Source organism: Diospyros lotus, chromosome 1, assembly GCF_014633365.1.
Source record: "Diospyros lotus cultivar Yz01 chromosome 1, ASM1463336v1, whole genome shotgun sequence".
Lineage (NCBI taxonomy): Eukaryota > Viridiplantae > Streptophyta > Magnoliopsida > Ericales > Ebenaceae > Diospyros > Diospyros lotus.
Genome location: NC_068338.1, coordinates 25,380,086 through 25,394,288, shown reverse-complemented (window position 1 = coordinate 25,394,288; position 14,203 = coordinate 25,380,086). Strand labels below are relative to the sequence as shown.

General features: G+C 37.0%; 2 protein-coding genes across 2 annotated transcripts; both read left to right on the top strand.

Annotated features, from left to right (window-relative positions):
- The first annotated feature begins 242 nt into the window (after positions 1–242).
- On the top strand, positions 243–7,057 carry LOC127812456 (uncharacterized). Its single transcript, XM_052352880.1, has 3 exons — positions 243–285; positions 5,850–6,230; positions 6,327–7,057. The coding sequence occupies exons 1-3, from the start codon at positions 243–245 to the stop codon at positions 7,055–7,057; spliced, it is 1,155 nt and encodes a 384-aa protein (XP_052208840.1).
- Positions 7,058–8,168: 1,111 nt separating this feature from the next.
- On the top strand, positions 8,169–12,242 carry LOC127812670 (tryptophan N-monooxygenase CYP79A68-like). Its single transcript, XM_052353172.1, has 2 exons — positions 8,169–9,210; positions 11,560–12,242. The coding sequence occupies exons 1-2, from the start codon at positions 8,227–8,229 to the stop codon at positions 12,190–12,192; spliced, it is 1,617 nt and encodes a 538-aa protein (XP_052209132.1). The 5' UTR covers positions 8,169–8,226; the 3' UTR covers positions 12,193–12,242.
- The last annotated feature ends 1,961 nt before the right edge of the window (positions 12,243–14,203 follow it).

Here is a 14,203-nt window from a genome sequence, read left to right as displayed (position 1 = left end):
AGTTTGGTTTTCAATCAAAATTTTCCATGATCTAAATTTTTCTAAAGTTTGATCCTTAGATTTCATTAAAAATATCCATACCTTCCTAGAAAAATCATCAATTATGGACAAGAAGTACCTGTTACCATCGTGTGAAGGAACTTGGGAGGGGCCTCAAAGGTCTGCGTGTAAATACTCTAGGCATACCTTCGCCAAGTGAGTTCCCTTTGGGAAGCACAGCCTGTGTTTCTTGCCTAGGGTACATGGCTCACAGAAGCCTAAGGCATCTGCAGACACTGGACCAAGGTACCCTTGGTTGGATAGTGCCTGTAGTCCTTTCTAGCTCATATGGCTAAGTCTCAAGTGCCACAAATCTGTTCTATCAGATTTAACCATGCATGCAGATGGAATATGGCAGAAACCATTCAACACATATAAACCATGTTTCTTTGTACCAGAGAGAATAAGATCATCATTCTTAAATACATGCAAAAAACCATTTTCAGCTTTATACGAAAACCTTAATTCATCTAAGGTGCCAAGAGAAATCAAGTTTCGTTTTAGTCCAAATACATATCTCACATCAGTTAACATTCTAATTTTGTTATCATATAGTTTCAGAGAGATGTCACATATACCTTTAATTTTGCATGAATGATTATTTCCCATAAAGACAATGCTAGTTTCTTTAGTGCTAAAGTTTTGAAACCAATCTATATTTGGACACATGTGAAAAGAGCATCCAGAATCCAGAATCCATTCATTTGCAGTAGATGTACAGGAGATATTTAAAACTTCAGCCATGGCATTTGAGTTACTGGCAGCTACTGTCACATTCTCACCCTGTTTCTGTTTCTTAATGAAATCATAACAATATTTTTTGATATGACCCTCTTTTCCACAGTGGTAGCATTTCCATTTAGATTGTTTTTGTTTTCCCTTATGCCCCGTACCCCCATTCTAATTGTTGTTAAAGCTACCCTAACTCTTTTCAAACTTTCCCTTTACAAATAAGTTGTTACCCGATTTTTTAGAGGTGTGAAGTTCTAATTCCCTAGCCTTGATACCAGAAATTACAAGTTCTAATGTAGGCACAATACCAGTGTACTGTAAAGCATGTTTAACTACATTGTAATCATCAGGTAATGGGTTTAATAATATCATTGCCTCGCTAGTATCACCTAAGGCTTGGTCAGTCCCTCTTAACATTACTATAAGTTTAGTAAATTCATTTATATTATTGTTGACGTACAAGGAACGTCAACCGAAGTTCGAGAGCCCACAATGCAATAACAAATGCCGGGGAGTAAGGAACAGAAGCAAAGGAACAAACAAGCACAGAAGATTTTTACGTGGTTCGGCCCGAATGATGCCTAGTCCACGACTGTCCTCTGGTTATTCTGGCAGAGTCACAGTATGTAATTTAATGCTCGATCCTTTTATAGTGGCGTTTCTTTCTCTATAAATAGAGTCGTGTTGTTTACAATTCGAATCAGTTCTAAGTATGGAAGGAGTCTATTCTGTTGATGGCGTCTTCCTTATCGGCTCCGGAATATCAGGGATAGGTTCCTTGTCTTCAGGGATTTGAATTACTTCTGATAGGCAGGTGTATATCGCTTCCTGTTATCTCGCGATCTCCTAGCTATTCTAATATTTGGCGTATCTTTCGACCAAGCTGAAGCCGTGATGTTGTGATGCTGGGATGTTGTTTTGAGTGAGCTCGCTTAGAGCGAGCTCGCTGCCTTCAGGCGACCTGACTTTTTACCGTGAGACTCTTCATTGGTGGTTCTTGATCTTTGGGCCTGGCGGGCCTCTAAGGAATTCCGGCAGACCTATTGGGCCTTGGGTGTTTTGGGTTCGCCCTGCGAGACTGGGTCCAGCCCGTTAGCAGATTTCTAGAGATCGCCCATAACAATTATCATCTATAGATTTCGATGCATTCACTTTAAAATTGAATAGCATACCTTTCAAATAAACTAAGTTAGGAGCAGAAACAACAGCATACAAAGATTCAAGCCTATTCCATAAGTCAAGGGGGTTAGTCATACCGTCTACCTTTCTGATAACAGCATCCCTCAAATGGAGAAATATCAAGTTGAATGCCTCCTCCCTTATCTCATCGGTCCCGGCTGATTGCTCAGTGGACCATTTTCTGTCATCCGATTCAAGTGCAATAAGCACTTTGTGATGAGAGAGTAATACTCTCATCTTCTTTTTTCAACTTCCAAAATCCCTCTTTCCATCAAATGTTCTGATTTCAAATTGGGTTGTTGTCATCTTCGCCTTGCACGAAGGTATTCTAATGAAACCTTAGACACTGACAAAGACACACAGTAAACACCTACTGACCGTGACTTTTTAGAAAAACCCTAGAGGCTAAAAAATAGGATTAACCAGACGACTAACAACCCTAACCTGACTCTGAGTGGATTAGAAAATAATCAAGGACTCACACAGTGCGTATCAAAGAAATGGCTTTAATACCACTTGTTACGTAAACAGACAACAACCCAACCATACACACATTTTCTGAATCACTGAAATAAAACCTTTTCTAACATACAACAGAGTTGAAATCGGAAATCAATATACACTACAAACAAATACGAATAAAAATGGAAAGCAGAATCAACACGAGAGATTTACTGTGGTTCACTCGAAAGGGCTACGTCCACGTTGGGCTCTGGTAATGGAGAGTTCACTGCACTATCAGAGTTAAAAATAAGGTTTACAAACACGCTGAATGCAAGCCTCACAATCACTCGTATTTATAGGGACAAGTTCTCAATCAAAAACACCTCAAAATCATAACAAGAAATAGATTAGAGGCTTACCATATTCGAATCAGAGAGAAGACTAGAAAGAGCCGAAGAGAGTCTGAATCAAGAATGAGAAAGACCCCCTCAAGCCTTAGCGACTCTCTCTCTCTCTCTCTCTCTCTCTCTCCTATCTGTCACATTACACATCTCGATGCATAGTAAATAAATAGGGGTTGCATGATACATTTGAAAGGCTCAGATTCCACCAGATAAAAGGCAGCATCAACGGTCCAGATTGCACAAGGACGAGACAAGGAGCACGATCGAGATGAAGGACGCCCGGGCAGTTGCCAAGCTGCCCTCCACTGCCACATGACACTGGTTGCAGCTGACCCTCCTGCCTGAGTCCTTAAGAGAGAAACATTGTCGTTGGGTGCTTCATTGCCAACATTAATTGACATGCAACAATTGAAATTTGAACGTTAAAATAAAGTTACTACATGTCCAAATAGAGTTTAGTTAACTGCAAGAATTATAAAAAAAAAAATGAGGTACACAAAATTAATACCAAAAAATAATCTTTTAATCCAACCACCTTCTAATTTTGCTTCTAATATTATTCGAATTTTATTTAGATCCAAATTAGACTATTTAACCAATTCATCAGTATACATTTTAACCAACTTCAAACTCAAATAACTTTTAATCCACTTCTTAATTTTTATCAAACTTGGATCCAACGAATTCATCATACCCTCATCTACAAAACCCAATATTGGGTTTAATGTAATTTAATTTAGTTTTATCCAATTTTACACTCAAAGTTGGCTCATTTAACTTGGTAAAATTGGTCTATTTTATAGTTTTTATCAAATCACATTTAGATCTATTCCTGTATAAATTTAGGTTTTCGATTTCCTTTCGAAACCCCATAATTTGGCAAATTACTACAAAATTCCCTTGCAGGTTTAGTTTAATACAATTTGAAATTAATTTTTAAATATCTAAAAAGTTTTAAATTTTTTTAAGTATTACGTCAATGACGTCGTCGTTTTGATTACGTGAGGCAGTGAACGTTAAAGAAATCGATCTAAACTAAATGTGCATTTAATATTTTAATATATGAAATTAAAACGTGATTGCATGGCTCACCAGATACCAGAAATATATTATTCAATTAATTAGCACTGTACGTAGTGCAACTCCATTGAAACGTCAACCGCCCTTCCCCCAACGAACAAAAAGTACTATGATTTAAAGAAAGTCGGCCTGGGTGTGATTCATGCATCAACAGTCAAGTCATTGAGAGAGAGAGAGAGAGAGAGAGAGAGAGTGTGTGTGTGTGATTTGGGCGAGAAACAACTAAATGTACTTTGTACTGTTAATTCTTTTTTTTTTCAATTCTTTTTCAGATCCAATAGTTTATAATCTTTAAAATTTTTTATTTCTAATACTACTGACAAAGTTACTTTGTTTTAATGAATTTTTTAGCAAAAAAAAATTAAGAAATTAAAATATATAGAAATCAAATTAATAGAAATTTATGTAGAAATATAGTTTATAATCTCATGAAATCAAATTGAGATATGTAGAAATCAGATTGATTTTGACAGCATGTCTCAAAATTAAAGCAAATATCAAAGTGTGATCTTAATAATAAAATACCCTCATTGTTAATGCAACATGCTGGCGGCAATGGTGATTTTATTTGATCATCTGTCATTCAAAAAATAACAGTGGAATTTGCATCAAATGGCATGGTCTACAGGCAGCAATGGAAATAATATTAAATAAGATATTAAAAAAGGTGTAGTGTCTGTAAAAAATATTAAGGAAAAGGTGTCGGCAAGCGACAATGGAGGGCCAAGCTGGCTACAGGTATTCAATTTTTCACCCATGAGTTTAGTTTTGTCGGATAAAAGAAAAAGTAAAAAATAAAAAATAATTTTCTCGGTGTATCTAAAATCTAAAATCTATATATATGGACAAAAACATTGATTATTCAGCAGAAACAACTTCCCCTCCAGCTGTGAACCTGACTGTTTTATTTAATGATTTTTTGTGTTGAATTTTTGTTTTTATTTTCACTTTTCAACTTCACTCATATTTATTTATACTCAATAAATAAATTATGTTGACTTGGAGATTGTTGTCTTCAAATGAATTAGTCCTTCAATTACATATTTAAAACTGTGTTAACTTAGAGATCGTATTTTTATGTTAGTTTTTCAATTACATATTTAAAATTATGCTAATTTTTTATTCTTTATTTAAATTTAATATCAACAGTTATTGAGAGATTTTATAAAAGGACAACCCTATTTTCTATTGAAGAGCAAAATGCTAATAGAAAGAAATCTAATGTTGCTGAGAATCAAAGTGAAACTGATATTGTTCGACAAAAAAGTAATATTTACATAGAAAATAATGTTACTCGGAATCAAAGTGAAATTCATGATGAGAGAGATATTCATGTTGAAATAGATGTTAGGGGTGAAGATATTCATAATAGAATTAATGTTACTCAACTTCCTACAAATCCAGGATTATGAATTCCACTTATAGAATATGATGTTAATGTTCGAGATGAAATTTGAAGATCATACATACAATTAGGTCCTTGTCAGCCTCGTAAGCATAAATTTCCACATACAAAAATTGAAAAATCAACATTGAGAAGTTTTCAAACTTCTTGGTTTAATGAATTTCCTTCTTGATTAGAATATAGCATTAAAAAAGATGCAGCATTTTGTTTCTATTGTTATCTTTTCCAACCAATTGTGGAACGATGAGGTAGTGACACTTTTGTTGAGAGAGGGTTCTCAAATTGGAAAATGAAAGAAAAACTTCAAGAGTACGTTGGAAGTCACACTAGTCCACACAATAAAGCTCGAATTAAGTTCGAAGCCTTTATAAATCAAGAGAAATATATTCGAGTAATTTTCTTGAGGCAATCACAACAAACACGAAATGACTATCGAATTCATTTGGGTGCATCAATAGATTGTGTTTGATTTCTTTTACAACAAGGGCTTTTATTTCGTGAACATGATGAATCTAAAGATTCAAATAATCAAGGGAATTTTCTCGAATTGTTGAACTTTTTGGCAGATCATAATGATGAGATCAAGGCAGTTACTTTCAAGAATGCTCCTGAAAATCTCAAACTTACATCACCTGACATTCAAAAAGATATTATAAGTGTTGCTGCTTTTGAAACAATAAATATCATTATCAACGAGATTGGTGATGGGTTATTTTCTATTTTAGTTGATGAATCTCATGACATTTCAGTTAAGGAACAAATATCTATTGTTTTGCTTTATGTGAATAAGAAGGGATGTGTAGTTGAACGTTTTGTAGGAATCAAACATGTTTCGAGTACCACAGCTCTCTCGCTTAAGGATGCTATTGATAATTTGTTTTCTAGATACAAATTGAGTATATCTAGTTTGAGAGGTCAAGATTATGATGGAGCTAGCAATATGCAAGGTGAATTTAATGGTCTCAAAACACTTATTTTAAATAAAAACCCAAGTGTTTTTTATATTTATTGCTTTGCTCATCAACTTCAACTTGCTCTTGTAGCTGTAGCAAACAAACATGTAGAGATTGAAGCATTCTTTGACTTGGTTGATAGGGTTGTGAATGTTGTTGGAGGATCAGCTAAACGATGTGATCTTCTTAGAAAAAAACAAAGACTCCAAATTCTTGAAGCACTTAGTCATGGTGAAATATCAAGTGGATGGGGCCTTAATCAACAAACTACTCTTAAGCATTTTGGTGATACACGTTGGGGCTCTCATTATGGTTCTTTATTGAATTTGATTCATATATTTTCACCTACAATTGATGTCCTTGGAGTGATTGCTAATGATGTTCCAAGTTCTGAAAAAATAGGTGAATCATGTAATTTGTTGAATTTGATAATAACATTTGACTTTGCGTTTAGTCTATATCTCATGAAAAAGATTTTAGGAATGTCAAATGAATTGTCAAAGGCACTACAAAAGAAAGATCAAGATTTTGCTAATGTCATGAGATTAGTGAAAATTTGTAAAGAACAGCTTCAAGCAATGAGGGACAACGAATGGAATTCTTTTTTAGAAACAATTTATTCTTTCTGTCAGAAGCACAGTATTAATGTTCCCAACATGGATGATACTTATAAACCTCCAGGTCGTTCACGATGTAACACTCCAAAAATGACAAATTTGCATCACTTACAGATAGATTTCTTTTATGCAGTCATTGATATGCAACTTCAAGAGTTGAATGATCGTTTTTCTGAGGTAAATAGTGAATTATGCCTTTTGTGAGCATGCTTGTGTCCAGATGATTCATTCTCTGCTCTTGATAAGAATAAGTTAATTCGACTTGGTGAGTATTATCCTGAAGATTTTTCACCAATAGATCTCTTTGCGCTTAATGATATACTTGAAACATATATTATTGATGTGTGTACTGACAAGAATTTTGAAGGACTACAAGGCCTTAGTGATCTTGCATAGAAGTTGATAGCGATGAAGAAAAATAATGTATATTCATTAATTTACAAACTTTTGACACTAAGATTAATTCTTCTTGTTGCTACTGCTACAGTAGAAAGAGTATTTTCTGCCATGAAACTTGTCAAGACTCTGCTACGTAATCGAATTAGAGATCAATGGTTAAATGATAGTTTGATTGTGTATATTGAAAAATATGTATTTAATAAAATTGATAATGATATTATTATGCGGCGTTATCAAAATATGAAAACACGTTAAGAACAATTGTAATAATTTATCGATATATTTTTTAATATTATATTATTTTAAATTTTTATGTATTATTTAATTTTTATCTATACTGTTAAAATTTTCTGGCTCCGCCCTTGTATGTATCACTTAATTGTTGGAGTGGTATTTAATGGAGTGTAATATTTATTTATCACATCTTATTTTTAGTTATAAAATAATCTTATAATAATTGATAATGAATCCATCGTGTGTTTTGAAATATTTCATCAATCAGTAAAATGTTTAACACAGAAAAGAAAAACTATTTAAAAATAAAATGTATGCTTATAAATAATGTTTTTACTTGTCCTTGAAGGAAGGATCATTGAACAACGTGAGAAATGGGATATATGTATAAAACTTAAAAAGGAGGTTTGCATGGTAATGCAATTCCGTTGTTGTCTTTTAGATCATCTGCTCACCCACTTGAGCGGCAGGTCGCTATCCAAATCAAGGGTGAATGGCTTCCTGTCGGTGAAGAGTGAAGAAATTGACGGTCCAATTTATGTTGTTCCTATTGGATGAGTGGGCTTGATTCGACTGTGATTTCCAGAAGTTAATACGTGCAGTCACTCTAGTAAATCCGGCGCTCCGCAACTTGTATATAAAGGAAGCCCGCGCAATTCTCGGGACGCAGGGTACAAAGTGCTAAGTGTAAGAGCAATATATAGCAGATAAATTTTGTTGTCCATCTTTCCCAAATTAAAATGGCCGGCAGCCGCGCAGGCAATGGTGACGGCGTTTCAACTACTCCCTTCTTCATTTGCTCGACTTTTCTCTTCATGGCCTTGGCTTTTCTGATCTTTCACAAACACAAAGCCAAGAGAAACAAGAGATCAAACGAGGCCGCCTCGCTTCCACCGGGGCCAAAACCATGGCCAATCGTTGGATGTCTCCCGGAGATGCTCACAAACAAGCCCACCTTTCGGTGGATACACAAATTAATGGAGGAACTGGACTCTGAAATAATCTGTGTCCGCCTGGGAAATGTTCATGTCATTCCCGTCACTTCTCCTCAACTCGCTTGCGAATTCTTGAAAAAGCATGATTCTGTTTTCTCTTCCAGGCCGATTTGCTTATCGGCAGAGTTGACAAGCAAATATCTTACAACGGCTCTTACGCCATTGGGAGATCAATGGAAGAAGATGAGAAGAGTCCTTGTCTCCGAAGTTCTTTCACCGGCGAGATTTCGATGGCTCCATAATATGAGAGTCGAAGAAGCCGATCACCTTATCCGCTTTGTGTACAATCAAACTCGTAAAAGTTCCATGATCGGTGGTATTGTGGACATCAGAGTCGCAACGCAACATTTCTGTGGAAATGTGATAAGAAAGATGATTTTTGGGAAGAGATTTTTCGGGGAGGGAAAGGAAGATGGCGGGCCCGGAGTGGAGGAAGAAGAGCATATCGATGCTCTATTCACCATTCTTCTCTATCTCTATGCGTTTTGCATCTCGGATTATATTCCATGGTTGCGAGGCAAACTAGACTTGGACGGCCATGAGAAGATCATGAGAAAGGCCGTTGGCACATGCAGGAAATACCAAGATCCACTGATTGAAGAGAGGTCCAGAGAATGGCAAAAGGGTACAAAGGAAGAAAAAGAAGACTTGCTTGATGTGCTTCTTACCCTAAAAAATGCACACGGTAGCCCATTACTTTCGGTTGAAGAAATCAAAGCTCAGATTGTGGTTAGTATGATCTCTCCCCAAATTCGGAAGTTGTACTCGCCAAAGAGTGGGAAGAACACACAGAAAAGGAAAAAATTGACAACAAAAATTTAAATTTAATTCTTAAACAGGATAACATGAAGGTTTTAAAAAGAACATGGATATTAGTTGAAATTAATGGTGTTGTAATTTGTGATTCAAAATTAAATGTTAATTGTTGCATTTCATTCTCATTTCATGTGAATGTAATTTCAGTTTTATGTCATTTGAATTTACATGTCATTAGGCTAAAGTCATACCCAACCCCCTCACCTTTCACCATTAAACCATTTTGCCTCATTAACTTCAACAAGGACCTATTAGCCCCCTCAACTTCCAATTTTGAATCTAACACACGCGATGGAGGCGCATGCAGCACATCACCTCCTTCTTCCCCCTTGTCTCCGGTGACCTCCTCCCACTCGCTGCCTCTCTTCTCCCGCCCGTTGCCGCTCCCTGCCTCTCTCCTCCCGCCCGTTGCCGCTCCCTGCCTCTCTCTTGCTCTCGCTCTCTCTGTCGGTGGTCGCCAGCAGCGTCCGAGGCGTCGACCGAGGTTGGGGGGTCGTCGATAGTAGCTGCCAAGCGTAGGCGGGCAGATGGTGATGGCGTCGATTGGGGTCGGGGGGCGGCGTAGGAGGTGGGTCGCGGGCAGATTTGGGCTTTGGGCGTCTTCTTCCTCTCTCTCACTCTCGCTCTCTCTCTGTCGGTCTCTCTCGCTCTCGCTCTCACTATCTCTCTGTCTGTATCTTTCGCTCTCTCTCTCTGTATCTCTCACTTTCTCTCTCTGTATCTCTCGTTCTCGCTCTCTCTCTCTGTCTGTATCTCTCGCTCTCGCTCTGTAACTCTCGCTCTCGCCCTCTCACTCTGTATCTCTCGCTCTCTTTCTCTGTATCTCTCGCTCTCTCTCTCTGTCTGTATCTCTCGCTCTCGCTCTGTAACTCTCGCTCTCGCCCTCTCACTCTGTATCTCTCGCTCTCGCCCTCTCACTCTGTATCTCTCGCTCTCTTTCTCTGTATCTCTCGCTCTCGCTCTCTGTATCCCTCGCTCTCTCGCTCTGTATCTCTCGCTCTCGCTCTGTAACTCTCGCTCTCGCCCTCTCACTCTGTATCTCTCGCTCTCTTTCTCTGTATCTCTCGCTCTCGCTCTTTGTATCCCTCGCTCTCTCGCTCTGTATCTCTCGCTCTCGCTCTCTGTATCCCTCGCTCTCTCTGTATCCCTCGTTCTCCCTATCTCTTTGTCGTCTCAGGCGGCTATCAGCCACCGGCGGCCACCAGCCTCCTTCCTCTCTTGCAGATCGAGACAAGTGGCACACTTTCATTGGGTTGATCAATGTGGGCCCTACATCAGATGGCATGTGCAACTCACGCAGCAATGCTTGCTGCAATAAGGTACGTAACTATTACAAAATTAGTAATTAAGGTATATAATAGGTTTAAATTTGAAAGTTGAGTGGGCTAATAGGTCCTTGTTTAAGTTAAGGGGGGAAAATGGTTAAATGGTGAAAGGTGAGGGGGCTGGATATGTCTTTAGCCTATGTCATTACCTTGTTATATGCGCATCTATTATAGCAGCCATTGATTATGTTTAAGCACTGATCGTGTGGCTTGAAATCAATCTGCCTCGGTATATAAGGCTCTTATCAGAATTGAAGCGTCACTTTTTGCTAACCCTTCTGCAATCTTGAAACCCTAAATCGGCGCCTTGAAGAGGAGACACAACCTGTGAATCCTTCGATCTGTAAGAACCTATGGTGTATTGCTCTATCTCCGGTGTTAAATCGCTTTGTCGTGGGAGGTAAGATCAAGAGGCAGTGATGAGTACAATGTATGCTCGGTGGTGATGCATGCTTGTACTTGTTTTCTGGTTTCTGTTATCTTGATGCAATACTGTAAGTGTTTCGTTCTTTGTTGAATTGTTGTAATCGATTTGTAATCGTTGATTTAGTGGATTTGATTAGAGGCGAAAACCTCTGCCGTGATTAAGATCCATTTTCGGATCTGAACACGTATATCATGTGTACTGTTTGTATTGTGTTCTTGGTGTGCTTGATTCGATTTATTGGCTTGGTTCTTGGTTACATCCTTGGCTGGATAAATCGGTTGTGGGATTAACAAATGGATTAAAGTATAAATTAAGTTCAAGTTATCAACCCTATTTGGTGAAATAATTAAGGTTATGATTGTTACTTATATAAAAGGGCCGGATTAATTCCTTATAATATATACTCATATTTATTGCCTAGATGAATATTTACAATACATTTGCAATAAACAAGACTATTTATAATAACCAGTACTGATTCTTGATCTATATGTTTATCCATATTGGCAGGAGCTGATGATAGAAACAGTGGACAACCCATCAAACGCCGTGGAATGGGCACTTGCTGAGATGTTAAACCAACCGGAAACATTCAAACGAGCCATCGAGGAATTGGACAGAGTGGTGGGAAAAGAAAGGCTGGTCCAAGAATCAGATCTCCCGCACCTCAACTATGTCAAAGCTTGCATCAAAGAAGCCTTCCGCCTCCACCCCTTGGCACCCTTTAATGTCCCACATGTCTCTGTTGCCGACACAACCGTAGCTGGCTACTTCATCCCAAAGGGGAGCCATGTGCTGCTCAGTCGCCCAGGACTAGGCCGGAACCCTAAGGTCTGGGAGGAGCCGCTCGAGTTTCGGCCGGAGCGCCACTTGACAGAAGACGGCTCCGAGGTGGGGCTCAATGACCCGGACTTGCGCATTTTGTCATTTAGCATTGGACGACGTGGATGTGTTGGTGTCACCCTAGGATCCGTCATGACTACAATGTTGATGGCTAGGCTTCTTCAAGGTTTCACTTTCAAATTGCCACCCAACATTTCAAAGATCGACATGAAAGAGTCCGCTGATAATATGTCCCGGGCTAGTCCTTTGCTTGCTCTTGCAGAGCCCCGGTTGCCTGAGAACTTGTACCTTTCAGTCTGAAAGATAATTTCCATTTGCATCCATATAGCAGCTAGCAAGATGCAAGTCCATGTGGGACCTTTATTGTCAAAGTTAAATAAATAAATCAAATTAAACATAAATAAACGTGGGATCTTTCGTTGAATTCTACGTTACTGATCGTGTAGTTTATTGCTCTCTGTGCTAAGATGGGTACTGTTGCATTACCTTTTGGGTATGGGTAATAAGTTAATGTACGTGTAAAAATAAAAGGCAAGAATACAGTTTAACGTACACAATTAAATTATGGTGTAAAAATTAAAAAAGTACACTGCTCTTCAAATTATATACCCTCAACCGAACAACTAATGAAGAGCATTATCAATTTATGAAAAAAAAAGCCGAAACAAGCATGTGGATCAACGGTAAAATATATGAAGTTTTACGGAAAGTGTCAAGAATTAAATTTTTGTAATAACATTTATCTCATTTAAAGATATAACCTGAATGTCCTGCTCTGTTTATGCATCAAATATGACCGTTCGGATGGAAGGCCATCCGCCCCCAAGATTAATCGAACGAAACTCGAAATCTGGGTTAAAAAAAAAAAAATCATAACAAGTTATTCTCTTAAAAATTTAAGAACCTTTTTTAATTTTACATTTACACCCATATTATTCTCTGACATTTTCTTTTTAACCATTAATTACAATTAATTAGAGTTTTGCACAAAACACACAATCTACATCGAACTTAATTGACAAGCAACAACTGAACTTTGACCGTTAAAATAAAGTTATTACATGTCCAAATAGAGTTTAGTTAACTATAAGAATTATAAAAAAAATGAGGTACACAAAATTAATACCAAAAAAAATCTTTTAATCCAACCACCTTCTAATTTTTCTTAAAATGTTGTTCGAATTTTATTTGGGTCCAAATTAGACTGTTTAACCAATTCATCAGCATACATTTTAACCGATTTCGAATTTAAATAATTTTTAATCCACTTGTTAATTTTTATCAAACTTGGATCCAATGAATTTATCATTCGATCTCATCTACAAAACCCAATATTAGGTTTAATGTAATTTAATTTAGTTTCGTCCAATTTTACACTCAAAGTTGGCTCTTTTAACTTGGTAAAATTGGTCTATTTTATAATTTTTATCAAATCACATTTAGATCTATTCCTGTATAAATTTACGTTTTTGATTTCCCTTCGAAACCCCATAATTTGGAGTTTTGTTCACGTAAGGCAGTGAACGTTAAACAAATCGATCTAAACTAAATGTGCACTTAATATTTTAATATATGAAATTAAAACGTGATTGCATGGCCCACCAGACACCAGAAATATATTATTCAATTAATTAGCAGTGTACGTAGTGCAACTGCAATGAAACGTCAACCGCCCTTCCCCCAACCAACAAAAAGTACTATGATACACGCGTTGGTCCCAAACAAAAAGTACTATGATTTAAAGAAGTACATTGCCTTTATGAGGGCAGTACATATTGCCTTTACGGAAGTAGAATAAAGGTTCATGAACAAAACTAAAGTCGGCCAGGATTCACACTGCGAATGATCGATCATGCGCGGTTCATAAATTACCCAAAATTAAAAGATATTAATACGATTCATGCATCAACAGTCGAGTCATTGAGAGAGAGAGAGTGTGTGTGATTCATGAACGTTCGTTAAAGCATTACAAATGACTAACTCCACTCACAAAACAGAAAAATAAAAATGTTATTCACCATGAACAAAGACATCACTGTCACACCAAATAGGGATGCCAAACCACTAATTTTGTCTATGTTTTGATTATAATATTGTTGTGGTAGCACTTGAATTATTTAAATTACTATTTATAGAACTTGAACTTTCGTCATATAATTTTATTTATTTATTATTTGTTGTATTTCTTCAATTGTTATTATTTGTGGGTTTAAGCTGTTTATATTAATTGTATTATTATTGCTGTTTAATCTGTTTTTAGTTTGTGTTTGTATATTGTATTTGCAGCTACAATTGGGTTTATTTTAGTATG